The sequence below is a fragment of the Brassica oleracea genome, chromosome C1 (assembly GCF_000695525.1).
Source record: "Brassica oleracea var. oleracea cultivar TO1000 chromosome C1, BOL, whole genome shotgun sequence".
In the NCBI taxonomy this organism is placed as follows: Eukaryota; Viridiplantae; Streptophyta; class Magnoliopsida; order Brassicales; family Brassicaceae; genus Brassica; species Brassica oleracea.
In genome coordinates, this window is record NC_027748.1 from 28,606,168 (window position 1) to 28,623,443 (window position 17,276).

The 17,276-nt window shown below is 34.3% G+C and overlaps 2 protein-coding genes across 2 annotated transcripts; both read left to right on the forward strand.

Annotated features, from left to right (window-relative positions):
• The first annotated feature begins 5,054 nt into the window (after window positions 1-5,054).
• LOC106302611 (putative FBD-associated F-box protein At1g61330) lies at window positions 5,055-6,850 on the forward strand. Its single transcript, XM_013739080.1, has 3 exons — window positions 5,055-5,960; window positions 6,315-6,479; window positions 6,563-6,850. Exons 1-3 carry the CDS (start codon window positions 5,055-5,057, stop codon window positions 6,848-6,850), a joined length of 1,359 nt encoding a protein of 452 aa, XP_013594534.1.
• Window positions 6,851-14,376: 7,526 nt separating this feature from the next.
• On the forward strand, window positions 14,377-16,161 carry LOC106336685. The gene is made up of 2 exons (XM_013775601.1): window positions 14,377-15,619; window positions 15,947-16,161. Exons 1-2 carry the CDS (start codon window positions 14,377-14,379, stop codon window positions 16,159-16,161), a joined length of 1,458 nt encoding a protein of 485 aa, XP_013631055.1.
• The last annotated feature ends 1,115 nt before the right edge of the window (window positions 16,162-17,276 follow it).

Below are 17,276 nucleotides of genomic sequence, written 5' to 3' on the forward strand. Positions count from 1 at the left end.
AAATAGATACTTATATTTTGATATCTGCGTTAAACATATATTGAAAAGATAATATTTTAATTTTGAAATCTTCATTTTTTTTAAAAAAATGATTATAAATTATTGAAACCACTAAACATTCCATATTAAAAAAAAATCATTGGTGTAAAATTTTGTTACACAAATATGAAAATAATCATAAAATCATATGAGTAGAAACTTCATTTAATAAATATCTATATGGGTCGACCACCTATTTCCCCACGATAACTATTGTATACTGCTATATGTCTCCGAAACTACTGCCTCTATCTATTTGTCCCCGAAAATAAAGTTATATTTCTATTTCCCCCCGAATATATAGTTTGAAACATATTTTTCCCCAATCATCGAATTAGACGGTTTAATATCGGTTTATTGTTTCAACCGAAACCGTAAACCACTTAAAATGGATAGTTAACCAACTAAGATCCAATTAAGACTGATTTAAACCCGATTAAAGATCCAGCCTCATTATTAAAAAAAGAAAAAAAAACCAACGTCATAAACGTAAACCCAGAACCCGACCTTACGCAAAATCCCCAAATTGCTGGCGAAATGGATAAGAGATCAATGGCGTCAGTCTCTGGAGCTGTAGAAAACACAGAAGATGAGTAAAAGTGTATCAACCTCGTTCAATAAAGCCTCATCCGCCCACTTGAAGATGTGATTATCATTTTGAAGCTACAAATTAAAAACAATCACAACACTGATAATCAAAAAGAAAAATCCCAAGCACTATCTGAAACAATTACATTACCTTATTCTCTGCCGCAAATGAACATCGCAAGTATCTCTGGTATGGATTCTGGTCGGACTTGGACGTCAACGTCACCATTAGCTCACCACACCAACATTTCTTAGGAACACTGAAAAATCTTCCAGCACCTCTGGCCGAGGACCAGACGATGATCCCCTCGAATCTCCAGACGTGTTGCTCCGATCTCCAGCCATCACCTTCACAAAGATTAAAATTGATTTCAAAAGTTAGGGTTCTTACTGATTTTTGCTATTTGGGGTTTTCACAAATTTTAATGGGTCGGGTTTTGGTATGGTTAATTGACTATATTTTGGTTTATTTCGGCTCTGGTTTACATCATAGATCGGAACCGATAGTATACCGTCTAATTCGATGATTGGAGAGAAATAGGTTTCGAACTATATATTCGGGGGGAAATAGGACTGTAACTTTATTCTCGGGGACAAATAGATAGAGGTAATAGTTTCAGAGACATATAGCACTTTACAATAGTTCTCGTGGGGAAATAGGTGGTCGACCCACTCAAGATTGAATGTAATGTTCATCTACCTCTAATGACGTAAAGTTTACGATACATTTCACCATACGTGACATATCTATCCTTTTAACAAAAGCCCTATTCGAGCGATTTGGATCGATCGATGGGTATATGTCCAAAAACACATCGATCGATGTATATCCCGACGAAGTACTCCTTCGGTATATTCCGAGGAGATTTCCGACAAACTGGTGCTCCTCGGAATTTCCTCGGAAATGTGTTTCCTCGGAATTCCGTCGGATATTTCCGACGGAATTCCGAGGAAAGAAGAAATTCCGAGGAATTATTTCCGACGACTTGTTTCGTCGGAATTTCGTCGGAATAACTTTATTCCGACGAAATTCCGACGATTTTTTCCCTCAGTATCCATGTTGTTTTCTTGTAGTGTCTCACTTAAAGATTCTCCTCTTTGTAAAGACTAAGACTTCTACACTTTGCTTATGTTCAAGCCAGAGTACTTAAAGAAAGTTATTATTTTGGTCCGGTCCTTGGTTATGTGAATGATTTGATAATAAAGGCTCTGAATTAAGTTTTGTGCTTGTTTCTATACTAAAACCCACCTGAGCACTCTTTCAAGCCTTGTGCTTGCTTCTATACTAAAACCCACTTGAGCACTCTTTCAAGCCTTTGTTTTAATTTGTTAAAATCTTCTGGTCATACATGTTTAACATATGCTGGTATTTTTTTCATTTGCGGTAATGTTAGCGACCAGGGGCGAAGCCACCTTGTACTCTATGGGTGCATGTGCACCCGTAGTATAATTTATCTTTCAAATTATGTGAGACAAATAAACAAAGATTTTGTAGGTCTGATGGTAAAACTTTGCTTGTGCACCCCCTAACAGCCCAGGTTCAATCTCTCTTATGTCTTATTTTCTTTTGTTATTAATTGTGCACCCACAAAACAAAATTCCTAGCTTCGCCACTAAGCCAAACCATCGTAAATCTGCGTATCAATATCATCTTCGTAACTAGTTTTGTTGTTCACTGCTATAGATTCACTCTTCTTTCCTTTATGAACACCAAATAACCATTTGAATTTTCTAGACACAGTACTCTATAAACCAATAATCGATAAATTAATAATTTTTATAAATTAATAAATTTTTTGGTCCCAACTTGGGCCAGTTCAAAAATTGACATAAATCGATAAAATAATAAGATAATTATTTTTTTACAAAATTATATGTTAATATATTGTCCCATTAAAATTATAAATTAATCATTTATATGTATACATATTTTATATAAGTAAGAACTTATTATTATATTGCTTTTTTTATATTGACAATGAAATTATCTATATATTTTCTTAACAATAAATATGTTTTTGATGAGATTTAGTAATATTATATCTAAAATCACATTTAAGTTCTATGCAATATATGTTATATACACCAAATAATATAATAAAATTAATCCAAATGTCAAATTTAAAATAATAATAATTAATTTCTACACACTAAAATCAAATATTTTCTTATCTTAGAATAAATATATCTTAAAATAAAAAATCTAATTAAGAAAACTTTTGTAAATTAATATTTCTATAAATTAATAAAATTTCAAAGTTCCAACATTATTAATTTATAGAGGTTCTACTATATCTTTTTTTCAATTTATCGTAATTCCATTGAAGACAAACAGGTATGGTACGGTACTTTTGTAGATTAGGTTTTTTTGTTTCTTGGTTTAAATTATAGTTTGATTTACTTAATTTAATTTGTTTGTTCCCCTTCACGAGGTGTTCGGAGTTCCCATTCAACTGTGTTTTATGTTGATTATACCCCCCCCCTCCCCACCAGTTTGGTTTTCCGTACCAGTAGGTTTCTTATCATAGTTTAGTTATTGTTGTCAAAAAAAAAAAAAATTTGTTGGCTAGAAAGATTTTGGTTTAATTCAATTGAGACTATCGGTATACTAAAAAAAATCAGAATTTAATGGTTAAATCTGGTTTTCAATAACCAGTGTGGTTAGCTGTGGCCAAAGAATTAACAAATCTGTAGCCAATGTAATTTTGTTTTTGTCAAATTGCATTAAATATGTGATCAAGGGATAAATAAATTTATCAAATTAATACTAAATCAGTCAAAATTAAGTAAATCTGCGATCAAAAGATAAAAATTGTATCAAGTTCATATTAAATTTCCAATATTACGTAAATATGTGGTCAAAGGATAATAAATCTGTTAAAAACTAAATAAATCTGTCAAAATAGGTAAATAAATGGCCAAAGAAAAAAAAATTAATCTATCGAATCTTATAAAAATTTGTTAAAATTAAGTAAATTTGTCGGCAAAGAAACTAAGTTTAATTAAATTTGTAAAAAATCATAAATCTGTGACCAAACGTGACAAATTCGTAGAAATCTAATTAGTTTATAGCATTTAAGATAAATCTGCCACAAAAAAAAAATAAAAAACAAGTTTGTAATTACATTAAACGTAAACAAAATAAGTCAAATAGTAATGTCATTTTCGTAATTATTGGTTTTATATCAAAGGAGCTAAGGGTAAAACAGGTACGAAATTAAATTAGTAACTATAAAAAAATTAGAGTCTTTCTAGTAATCGACTAATGAATTAGGGTTAAACTAAAATTTTCTCCATAATTTATTAACAAAATAATTCTAAATATTTAAACTCTCTTTCTTACGTTGTACATCTTGTACTCCGTCTAAAAAGGTTTTTGCTGTCAACTCTCTTGGCAATTCCGGTGATCACTTTCGGCAATATGAACCAATTCGTTTGGTGAAAAAAAGATATGAAGAAGAAAAAAAGGAAGAAGATCATTGAATCAAAAAAAGTTGAATCAATGTGATTCAATGTCAAAAACAAGATAAGTTTAGATAAAATCATTTAGGATTGCTTCTAAGGTTTTCTCAGATTTAAAACATAGAATATATATTTAAAAAAAAAGAAGATATAACACATATATAACGGCAGAGTATAAATTCTAATTTGTTTAGAACATAGAATACATGTAAGGAATAGTTGCTTTATCTACGATATATGATAGAGTAAGCGATAGAACATAAATGAACGTTGTCTATCTTTTTTAACAATGAAGTAAAAAGCCTACAATATATGTTGTACTTTATAATAGTAAAGAGGTTTGGTTAGAACTGAGAAAAACATATTCTCTATTTAGATATATCATAGAGAATACTTTAAAATATGAATTATAACATTTATAAAACGTATAAGCTAGATCAATTAGAACGTTTATTTAATCTTTGTAAAAAGTTATAATATGCAATCTAGCAAATCTGGATCAACATATCCAAATTGTTTTTGGAATTCAATATTTGTATTTTAAAACTTGTAAAATATTATAATGATCATATTGATTCTCTATATTTTTAATTTATATTTAGTTTTAATAATTTTTTGGTATTATGAAGATAATTATTTTAAAACTGTCTAGTTAATACAAAAGTATAAAGAGACAAAAACATTCTCATAATCGCCTATTTTGCGGATTTCTCATTTATAAAAGGTTAAAAGGCAGACTAAAACTTGTTCTTCACTAAAAAAACTTAAATTCTCAATAATGGTAACTTTATATTTTATACAAAAAGACAAACAGAAAGAGACTACAATTCAGTGTGTCCTAATTTGTGAATATATATTGCCTAAGTGATTTATTGACTATATTACTTCCTTTTACCATGAAATCATCTATATAAAGATCATTACTACTGAAGAAATAATTAATCATTCCAAGAAAAATATTAAAAATGTCAGAGCCCCCAAATAAGAAGATCAAACGCATTGACGAGCTGCCTGAAGATCTCACTGTAGAGCTGCCTGAATATCTGGTGGAGTACATCATATCAATGTATTTCCCCATCCAATATGTTCTACAAAACCGTGTTGTGTCCAAAACATTCAGGGAAGTAGTGATTCGATCCCGAGACCTTGATTTCGGCAGGATATACTCCAGGAGACGTAGTCAATCAGAGGTTGTAAGTATAATTGAAGAGATTTTTAATCAACACAAAGGATCAGAAATCAACCGATTTGTTCTGATTCTCAATCATATTGGCGTAGAGGATAAGGTACTCTCATGGGTAAAAACATGCCTAAGTAAAAACATTCAAGAGCTGACGTTAGACTTCTCCAAATCCAAGAAAGTTATGGATCTCTCCGTTGATTTATCGGCCATCGAGGCATTAACTGTCTTGAAGCTAAGGTGGTGTAAATTCGAAATACCAAATAATACCCCAAAAGGTTTAAGACTCTTGAGGACACTTGCGCTCATGAAGTCCAAGGTAACACCAGAGATGATAGATGCAATATTCAGCAACTGCATTCACCTCGAGACCCTTGTACTAACCAGATGGATAACGCATGGGGTATTGAGCATCAATGCTCACAATCATAAGAGGTTCAAGGAACTGGTCCTGTATTGTATGCCTAATCGCTTGCAAATCATTTTAGATGCACCTACTCTTGAATGCTACAAGTATGAAGGATTTGTTAGGATTCTTGACTTTTCAAGAGTGGACGCACTTAAGGAGGCGAAACTCCATTATATCAAGAATTACAGTTGGCGTTATTACGACTCGTCTTACATGGTGCTTGCTAACATGGTGGCCTATACAGGAGTTCATGTCCTCTCAACGACAAATATCTTTCTTGAGGTAAACTTTTTCGAATTTACTTTTCTTATATTTATAAAAGTGTTTCATGTTTTTATTGCAATATCTGAGGAAAACTTATATACGATATCATTTTTCCACATAACGAAATATAGGATAACTTTACAGATAAAGACACTCTTGAGTGAATTTTAAGAGTTCCTTTTGCAATTCTGCACAAACTCATTAGGTGATCAACTGATCATGATAGAGGATGTTCATCTTAGATAGAGTATGCAACATTCACATGCGTTTGTCTCCTGTGTTTATATAACTCACTTCTTTTTGTTTATAACTTTGGCAGTCGTGGTTTACGTACATGAATTTTTATGTTTCCTATGACATGTATATATATAGTCATTCAAGGAAAGATACATAGAGGGAGAAATGAGAAGCCCGATTTTCAAATTTTTGAACTTGAAAGAATTCTGTATTCTTTTTAAAGCTCCAAACTTGTGTACTCTTTATCACATTTCTGAATTCCTCAAAAGATCCCCTAAGGTCGAAAAGGTTTTGATCGAAGTACGTATCTCTCTATCTATCTCAAAATCAATAATTCTCTAACTCTAATTAAGTTCATTAAAATTCTCGTTTGGTAAACGCAGATTAAGAAGTTCACATTTGAACCTGGTATGCTTTGTATAATTCATCAAAAGTCATATATGGAGAGCAGCAACTACAAGTTTAACTCTATCAAGGAAGTCACGATTGATGGCTACAAAAACCATTGGCATGAGCTTGATATAGTGCAGTTCTTTTGCGGGCACGCAAAATCGCTAAAGAAGTTGAAGTTGATCATGCCAAAAAACGTTAAGAAAAGAGCACGCGGACTCGATTATGCTAGGTTGGATTACATAAGAAGCAGATTTCCATGTGTTAAAGTGGAGGTTTAAATTCAGGATATGACCAAGCAGGGCAAACTATAATAGCTCTTTTGATATGTTTAAAAAAAATATATTTAATGTTATTCTCTGAGATTTGAACTCTTTTGTTTTTAGTTTTGGTATTGTTTAAGTTATAAACTATGTCTTGATCCCCGTAACCTCACAGATTTCTTTTCTAGCAACTGGAATAAAACATATAAATAAATAAATAATATGTTGTGTGGTGTTATATAATTTTGTTCTATAATATTTATTTTATCTAAATTAATTAACATTATTTTAATTTATGCAAATTAATAGTGAATCAGTTATTTTATAAATCTGTCGAAATATTAGGAAAGTAAAACAAATGATTTGTTAGGTTATAAACATACAAAATGAGATGTATTAAATTTAAAACCATACAAAACAATAATTAAGTTCAAATGAATGTTTCTGTTTAAATAGTATAATATTTATTGGGATCATTGAAATCAAAGTGGTTTTGGTCTAATTTGCTCATAAAATACCCATAAAAAGAAGTTTAGAGTCATATAAAATTTGAAAAACAATATGAGATGCTAAATTTTATTACAATTAATAATTATTGCTAATTATGAAATTAGCATAAATTATTGTTAGTAATTTGTTTAGCATCCATTAAGTAAGAAATCAACGTTGATCAGTATTACTTCATTCATGCTTCAGTTGGTTACAATTAGAAGAAGAACAAATAAGAGGAAACACAATGCTCCTTAAAAATTTACACCATTAGGATAAAATGATTTTAATATCCAAACTTGTTTTTCTTCTTGTTCCTACAAATTACTTTATTGAAAAGCAATATAGGAAATTTTCCAAAAAATATTTACGGAAATGGATGAAAAGGTACATGCTTAAAATCTTGAAGTTTTCAAGTAGTTTTTGGAAGCTTTTGTCGTTTTCATGATCCCCTTCCTGATTTTTGCAGAACGAGGCAGAACATCAAATGAGACGCCATCCAAACCGAATCAAGCAGAAGAAAATCTTGACAATGAGGTCAAATGTATTTTTAAATTATAGTTGAATGTATTTTGGAAGAAGAAGTATTGGTATCTATATCATTATGAATATGTTTTTTCAGGATACTATAGAGCATTTGACTGAGATCATTTCAGCAAACAATAAAAAGGTAAACACAAAGTCTCTTTAATATATAAATGTAGAAACTCTTTCATAACTACAAATTATTATTTTTTATAGGAAAATACACAAGCTTTGGATAACACACCTGCCCCTACAATGTCTACACCAATTCTTGATCAAAATCAGAATGCTGATGTAAGAAAATATCTTTAGTAAAAATGGCTTATTATTTTTCTACATATATCTATTACAGTTTTCTTTTGTTTTATAGGATGAGACACAAACTGAAACTCAAGTTCTTCCACCTAATGTGACACAACAAGTATGCTTGTTATTACTTTTAGAATTTTCAACTTATTTAGGTTGTTTTTTTACATATGCAGGATCGTCTTCCTGATTGTTGCAGCAAGTATGTTTCATTTTATTTAATTGTAGAAACTCCTCATAACTACCTTTTTTATTTTATTATTATTATTACTACAGGAGGATACACAGGTTGAGCATAACACACCTTCCTCTCCAATCTTTTCACTAATTTCACTAATTCTTGATGAAAATCAGAATGCTTTGGTAAGAAAAAGTATTTAAAATGTTTTATAATATTTTTCTATTTAACTAACTCTTACAATTTCCTTTTGTCTTATAGGCTGAGACAAATACTGGGACCCAATTTTTCCCGTAAGAGAGAGAGAGAGAGCCATCGGATGAGACGTCATCCCAGCCGAATCAAGCAGAAGAAAATCTTGACGATGAGGTAAGATTTATTCTGAAATTATAGTTGAATATGTATTTTGGAAGAGAAACTATTTTTATTTATATCATTATAAACATGTTTTTCCAGGATATTACAGATCCTATAGCATTATGAACATGTTTTTCCAGGATGCTACGGAGTCTTTGACTGTGATCATTTCGCCAAACAATAAAAAGGTAAACACAAGTAATTTTTGGAAGCTTTTGTCCCTGTTCATGATCTCCTTCCTGATTTTTTTTTGTAGATGGGAACAAAAGCAACGAATGAGACACCTGCCTCTCCAATAGCTCAACCGAGTACTGAAGCTCCAGTTTTTACTCCAAATCAGACGCAGCAAGTACATGTTCAAAATCTTGGAGTTTTCAAGTAATTTTTGGAAGCTTTTGTACGTGTTCATGATCCCCTTCCTAATTTTTTTTGCAAATGGGAACAGAGGCAATGAATGAGACACATGCCTCTCCAATAGCTCAACCGAGTACTGAGACTCCAGTTTTTTACTCCAAATCAGACGCAACAGTTTTTACTCTCCAATAGCTCAGCCGAGTACATGCCTTTGCAGAGGCTTGTCTGTGGTTCGCATGCCTATGTTCTGTATCACATGTATGCTCATACACATATTTCTTAACCACAAAAAAATCTGAACAAGACAACTTAGTGGCACGCATTCACCATGAGGAATTGTCACCAACACACTGCAATACAACTCTTGACTTGTACTCAAACTTCCACTCTAAAGCTCATTTCTTCATCCTAAACATTAACTCTCCCTTGCTCTTAAAATAGCTATTCACCTTGATAGCGACATCTTCTCTCGTGGTTGGTGAAAGTCCAATATGGACATGACTAAAATCCGGAATAGGATTAAGAGGAACTGCAGAGATACCTTAACAAGGAAGAGTCGCAAAATTCAAGTTGTTTAGGAATGATTAGTACAAGATTAGAGGCTATCATGAATAGTATAAGAAATAATAAAATCATACAAACACATAAATAGATTTGAAACAATGCACCTGTTGTTCTCTCTGCACAGTAGAACCAAAATTTGGAATAGAATTCAAAGGAACTAGAGAAGCACATGTATCTCTAGTTTGTTTGTTAGAGCCAGCTGAATCATGAAGAACCTGCAAGATTCAAGGTTTTTTGGAAGGTTTAGTACATAATTAGGAAAGATATCCAGAATAGTGCTTTGTTGATATTTGTTGATATAAAGCAACAAACATTTATACACAATCGAAAAATTTCTTCAAATACTCTAATCTTGCCGATGAAACTTCTTAGTTGGCGAGTGTTTCCAATGGAGATTGGGGGAACATCTTCAACTGTGCTTTTCAACTCCAAAGAAATCCCATAGCTCAAGATTATGTCTTCCACTTGAATAAAGAAATCTTCAAAAACCATCTTCAGAAAATCTTCATATTGAAGATCTTCTTCTAAATTAATAAACGATGCAGTCATATTCTTATCCACAACAAACTCCCACAAGAAAACATTTTACATATTCTGGATGACTTCACAAAACCAAAAAATTAAAAAAATGTTATAGATGTTGGAAAGCATTTGTAATTTTTTGGATGGGCTTCCAGAAAAATGTATTAGTGTATTTCTATCTAGCAAAGTTTAAACGATGTATAAAACTACATCAGTTAGTGTAGAAACATAAATGAAGTTTTGAGAGTATCAGAAGTTTCAGCTGCCTTGAAGCATTTTCATGAATTTTATTAAGAAAATCTTAATGTGATACTATTATAAGGCATATATGTTATCTACGATATCCATCAAAATATTTTAAAGGCAAAGTATTAATCTTACATCTGTTCCATAGAGTAATAACGATCACAAAGGAAAATGATTACTTTCTTGGAGCTGATGAGGGTCTCTCATCTTTGTATATGTTCTGCTGATACACTTCGTCTCTAAAAAGAACCAATCTCTCGTCACAACAGAATCGCAATATCTCTCTTAAGTTAGCTTCACTGAGACACTGACCAGACGGGTTTCTGGGGTTAATGATCATCATTGCCCTTACCTGCCATTAACCATGTGTCTTAACCAATAAAGAAGCTTCTACATCAACAGTTCTACTCACTTTTATTCCTTGAGAACGAGTCTGAGCAACAAAAAGCTTCTTCCTTTTTTTGGGTTTTCCTTTGCTTAAGTGTTTTAGTTGGTGAAGCCGGAGTATCTAGCTTCTTCGTTTTCTCATATTTGGACTTCATTTCTTCTTCTTCTTCTTCTTTTTCAGTTTCATCTCTGTTAGTTTCCTCTGCAGCTTGTTTCCGGTAGGACCAAGAACTGATCGGAACTCCTGCTCACCGGAATCAGGACGGAACCAGCATTGACCAGAATCTCACCTGAAAGAATATGCTTCGATATCCACAAACCCAACAATGGATCTACTAAATTTGCTAATTTCAAAACATGTTTAGAGAGTGTAGTATTGAAAAATCGGCATTTTAACAGCACCACTTTGAGGATTTTTCTAGCAAACCAAACCAATTTGCTTACATGTGTTCACGAGAAAAGCAGTGATATAAACAATGAGAGAAAGTGATGAAATCATAGAGAATAGACTTGGAACTGTGAAGATAACAACACCCTTTTGACTTTGGAAAACCCAGAAAAATGAAGCTTTCTGATCAAGAGAGAACCTCTGATTGCATACTGATATTTCTTCACGTCTCCGTTGAGGGATTCGTAGTCTACTAGTTTGAGAGACATTTTCAGAATTGACTTTTCACACAAATAGCAAACACGCTTAGCTCGATTACGGAGTGAAGGCGGATATGATTAAAGTGGTGATGATGGTGATGGAGATGAGCGGCGCCAGAGATGATGACGGACGAGATAATCGCCGAGATGATCGACACCGGAGATAATGACGACCAAGATGATCGACGCCGGAGATGACGCAAGCTGTCATCGTCGATTTCGTGATTTCAATTTTCAGAAAAAATGTAATTAGAGAAAGAAATGGGTAAAATGGTAAATGCCCATATTAAATGAAACATTTATAATTTAAATTATATAATTTTCATTATTTTATATATATTTTACAATTTATTTATTTATTTTATATTCATTTTTTAATATTTTTTTTAAAATGTTTTTTTTTTAATTTTGTGGGTTGGCGGGTACCCGCGACTCAAATTCGGCCGACCCGCACCCGTCCCGCTTAAAATCGACTCAACCCGCACCCGCATATTGAAATTTGTGAATCGGTCGACCTGCACCCGTCCCGCGACGGGTCACACGGGGCGGGCCCCGCGGGTAATGACCCAAATTCCCAGCTTTACTTGAAATCTAGAATGGGAAGAAAAAATGGATATAGGGTTATCTAAGACTATTTCTCTCTTCTTTTTTCAATATAATCTTAATTATAGATATATTTGAAAAGTTGTTTGTTGTTTAAATTTAGGCCATTATATTAAATTTTACAAAACTTTTAGGTTGTTTAATTTTGTTAAGTAGTTTTTTGAACTATTTTATTAAGTAGTTTAATCAATTAACGTTGATATTAACCTACCAACTATGATTTTATGCCACATTAAATATAATTTTATCTTCTTTTTTTGAACAACAAAAGCTTCATATTTCATTAAACTGGTTCGAGAGGGTTAGACTGAGCTAAACGCGGATGAACCAAAATGTTCACATGGGAGAATTCAGAGTTTTTCATACGAGCATCCTTAGCAAGGAGATCCGCACGAGAATTGAACTCACGATGAATAAAAGAAAGGAGAAATAAAGTAAACAAAGAACGGAGATGAAAGAATTCATCAAATTTTGAAGCCAATGATGGCCAATATTCTTCTTCTTCGATGAGCTTAACCATTTGCAGGCAGTCCGATTCGAAATGCATAGATTCTTCCCCCAATCGGAGAGAATTACCCATTGCCCATAGCAGGGACTGGAACTCCGCGTGAATGGGAGAGAGGACTTGATTTCTCCCAAAGGAACCTGAGATTTAGTTCCCGTCTTCTTGGTCTAGAACAAAACCCCCGCCGAAAGTAGCTTGGTTGGTCGCCCAAGATGCATCCACTTGACATCTCAGTTTGTGCGACTCCATCATCTCCTCTCGGTTTACCGTTGCTGTGCGCTCTCGAGCCTTTCCTGCCGATACGACCTCTTGCGCAACGCACCACTCTTCGCATTCTTGGCTGGCCTTTTGTAGAGAATCCAAAGGCGAGATCTCTACTCCATTGAACAGCTTATCATTCCTTGCTTTCCATAAGTACCATACGATCCATGGGAACTTGATAAGCCTTTGTGTTGACATGCCCTTTGCAGTGGCTCGGAACATAAGGAAATCAAAGTTCTCAAGGAGTGACTTACTCGGGAATTGTCCTGGAATTAATGGGATATCCGACAGCGCCCACGTCTGCACCGCCGGAGGACATTCGAAGAGGAGGTGGTTTATTGTTTCCTCTTCTCCTCCGCACCTAGGACACGCCCGCATCAGATGCTCTTGGAAAGGCTGCTCGTTAAATTTCCTGTTGACGTCTTTTATAATCAAGAAATTTGATTTCATCTTTTCCATTATGTATGTGATTTGAATCTGAAGTCTTTGATGTGTTTTGAGCGTGACGTCTCAAACTATACACGTCGGATTTTAATCTACAAAGGGACAAAGGACAAAAAAAAAAATCTATAACCACCAAAACTAATCTCTTATGGAACCACGGATTTTAATCTACAAAGGGACAAAGGACAAAAAAAAAATCTATAACCACCAAAACTAATCTCTTATGGAACAAATGAGTGTAAGTTATGATTATACCCTTAATGAAAGTTCAACATCAACCATTGGATCTGATTCTTCACGTTATAATCTGAACCGTCCGATCTTTAAATATGAAATATTTACAATAATGCCATTAATGAAACTTGTCTCTCAGCCGCTGGATCTTATGAGCCTGTTTTAATCTTAGCCATCAGATTTTGTCTGGGTCCCACTGAAAATTTAATCACTCTTCTTCTTCTCCATTTCTTCTTCAACCATACCCAACCACGAAAATTCATTTCCTTCACCAACCAAACCTCTATTCTTCAACTCTTCACCCAAAAACCTTTACCTCTGTTTCTTAGGATATTTTTACAGGTTATGACACCGTGAAACATCCCATTTGCGCCGTCCTTGGTTCTGAAATCTATTGGTAAATGTAAACTCTCTTCCTCTCTCTTTTTTGTCTTTCTCTCTTATATTTTTATTGTTATTTGTTTCGGTTAAGTCATATAAAATACATGTTACCTGTTAGTCAGATTATAAGGTTGGTTGATAGAATTTTGTTAGAGTATGAAACATAAAATTGCAAAAGAAATCGTTTTTGTGTATGATACAACCGGTACAACTTGTAACACAAAATTTTTTAACAACTAGTTTCACTGGTACAACTGATGTAGTATTACTAACATTTTTATAGAAAATGTATCATTAGTAAATCTGGTACAACTAAGTGTAACACATTGAATAGGTGGTATTGATACACCTAATATAACTTGTAATAGTCATGTGCAAAATGAACGTCCGATAACTGGTATTACTTGTATAACTTATAACTAGTTTGATATGTAAACCCGTCAAAGTGATAGTATAACAGATATTTTTTACAACCGTAAAACTAATATAACTTGTACAACTACTCAATAATATTGTTGTTTTTTACTCATTTCAGGAAGTATGGATAGCAATGGATCTGTGGTGATACACTTTGAACATGGTGTAGACCGACATATTTCTACTTTGGTGATGAAAGGAAGATATGAGGAGATTACTTATTCCCACTTGGTTGATAGAATAGGCAAAAAACTGAAGATTGATGTAGATGCCACCAAGCTTCAACTGAGTTACTTTCCGCTGGTCTTGAATAATAAAAATTCTTGTTATATCTTGGATGATGAAGATGTTTTAGGATATTTGATGATGGTAGATAAGAAGAACCGACGTTGTGTCTTGCATGTGGAACTTGCCAAAATCGTCTCAGAAAATCAGAGCAACGAGATGTTTTCTATGAATGAGGAAAATCTGAGTGATGCCAGAGCTAATGATGGCATGGTTGGAGTTGGAGAGTTGGAAATTGTTCCTCATATTCAGGAGGATGAGTTTGAGCATGAGAAAATCAGTGAAGAGGGTGATGAAATGGATGATAGGGAGGAGTTGCCGGCTGTTACAGCAGTTGAACCTCCTGTTGTCAATTCAGAATGGGATGATGGCATTGATATTAGTCTTCATCAAGAATTTGCGACTAGAGAAGAAGTGAGGGATTTAGTGGACAAAGGTGTGCATTCCAATTGTTTTGAGGTTGATATACAGAAGTCGAATCCTCGGGTTTACATATTGAAATGTCGTGGGGCTGGATGCAGATGGTATTTACGAGCTGCAAAGCTGAAAAACTCTGATTTTTTCTCTATCAGAACGTATAGAAAGATTCATACGTGCTCTCGTGGAGATGCAAGTGTCATGAAGAAGAAGAAAAGAGGCACACCAAGCTTGGTCGCATCAGTGGTGCACTCTGATTATCCCGGCAAATACAAGACTCCGGATCCAAAGACTCTCATAGATTTGGTGCAGAACAAGCTGGGTGTTAAGGTTTCATATTCTACGGCTTTGAGAGGGAAAAATAAAGCTTTGAGTGATTTACGTGGTAACCCGGAGGAGAGTTTTGCTAGGCTGCCATCTTACTTGTACATGTTACAAAGGATGAATCCTGATACCATTACACGATTAGAAGTGGATGAGAAGAACCAGTTTAAGTATATGTTCTTTGCGCTCGGAGCTTGCATCGAAGGGTTCAAGGCGATGAGGCAAGTGATAATAATGGATGGAACTCACCTGAAGGGTGTGTACAAAGGAGTGCTTCTCATTGCCACTGCTCAAGATCCAGATCATCATCATTATCCCCTTGCTTTTGCAGTAGTAGATGGTGAGAAAAATGCAAGCTGGGAGTGGTTTTTAACTATATTAAAAACTTTGATACCAGATGATCCTCAGCTTGTATTTTGTACTGATAGAAACCAAAGCATCATCAAGAAAGTACACGAAATGGTATTGTTGGTGTTTTGATATTGATTGGTATCCTTGTGTGCATGCACTTGCTGCCATCAAGGCGCGTGGAGAAATGGCTGAACATTATTGTTCTAGGTATTACTGGATGGAGCAGTGGACTTTGGCATATTAGAGGACAATATATCCAGTGCCTCATCATTCAACATGGGAAAGTTCTGAAATTCCTGAGAAAATTCGATATCAGGTTGTCCTCCCTCCGTATGTGGAGAAAAAAAAGGAAGACTACAAGTTACTAGATTCCCATCTGCCGGAGAATATCGGAGGAAGAGAAAGAAGAAGTTTCCACCATTGATTGGTGAAAACGAAGAAAGTGGCAGTGATGGCACTGACAGTGATAGCAGTGGTAGTGACAGCAGTGACAGCAGTGGAAATGGGAACGAAGGTCCAATGCAAATTTGACATCAAAACAAAACTAATTTTAAAATCAATTACCTCTTCCTTTGCCTCCTGAAGCCTCACATGTTTCATATTCACCAAATTGGAATGACCAATTTTCTCTTTGAATCCTGTCTTGTTCCAACTCCTTTACTCGTGCTGCCAAGAGACGAATTGTTTCGTCCCTCAATGCAAATCCGTCATCCATTCTCTTGTTCAATCTCAATTCCAACTCTTTTACACTCTCACGGCCTGCCTCGCCCCCTGCCTCGGGTTCCTCACATACCCTTTCTTCCTCCTGTCCTTCGAATATACCATGAGGCTCAGATTGTTGTTGTGTGGTAGGCCGGGTTCTCACATCCATCCCGAATAGATCCTCCCAAAATATTTTTCCTTCCGGTTCTATAAGGATCCGGTTCCAACCGTCAACGGCTATGTCTGCCTTATCTGAATCATCTTGCAGCTCCACGTCTTCCACACTCCCTTCATCCATGATTTCATACAAGAGGTCTAGTTCATCTCCCTGTGGTTTCAGCGTACTTGAAATCACCTGAAATATGACCAACAACATATCACACTTAAAATTAACTATGCACTTGAAGATAAAGATAGAACAATACTGAAAAATTAAAATCTTTTACCTTTGTGTTTCCAAGCGCCTTATAAATCTCTTCTAATGCAAATCCTGTTGTCCCAGTCCTCTTGTACTTCCATTTGCACATTCTTGGGCAATCTGGGAGACAGTTTGGATCAGGATCTCTGAAACTTTCCCTAAGGACAGGGATACATTCAAAAGCCAATATCTGCACATCATTTCACACAATCATATTAGTTATATAATAATTAATTACTTATATAATAACTAATATGCTTATGGAAAACATAATTCATATACCTCCAAATGGATGACAAACCCAGGAAATGTCCACTGCATATTATTCTATGGGAGCCCTTTAGCGAAATGATCCCTCAAGTGGAAAATCTCCTTCATGCAGTCATCAAATGTGTAACGGCCCCATGGAAACTTGTTGCAAAAATCCAGATCATCTACTGCCTGGATAATGAAGAACTCAATGAAGTATGCATTTCTTGTCCTTCTTCTTATTACTCTGGTCAAAAAATAAAGAACCGCCATCTTT

Excerpts from the sequence above, each read along its gene's own strand:
- LOC106336685 (XM_013775601.1), top strand. The coding sequence starts at position 14,377 with ATGGATAGCAATGGATCTGTGGTGATACACTTTGAACATGGTGTAGAC. Across the intron at positions 15,620-15,946 it reads TGCTTTTGCAGTAGTAGATG|GTTGTCCTCCCTCCGTATGT; the intron begins GTGAGAAAAATG and ends ATTCGATATCAG.
- LOC106302611 (XM_013739080.1), top strand. The coding sequence starts at position 5,055 with ATGTCAGAGCCCCCAAATAAGAAGATCAAACGCATTGACGAGCTGCCT. Across the intron at positions 5,961-6,314 it reads CGACAAATATCTTTCTTGAG|TCATTCAAGGAAAGATACAT; the intron begins GTAAACTTTTTC and ends GTATATATATAG. Across the intron at positions 6,480-6,562 it reads TCGAAAAGGTTTTGATCGAA|ATTAAGAAGTTCACATTTGA; the intron begins GTACGTATCTCT and ends TGGTAAACGCAG.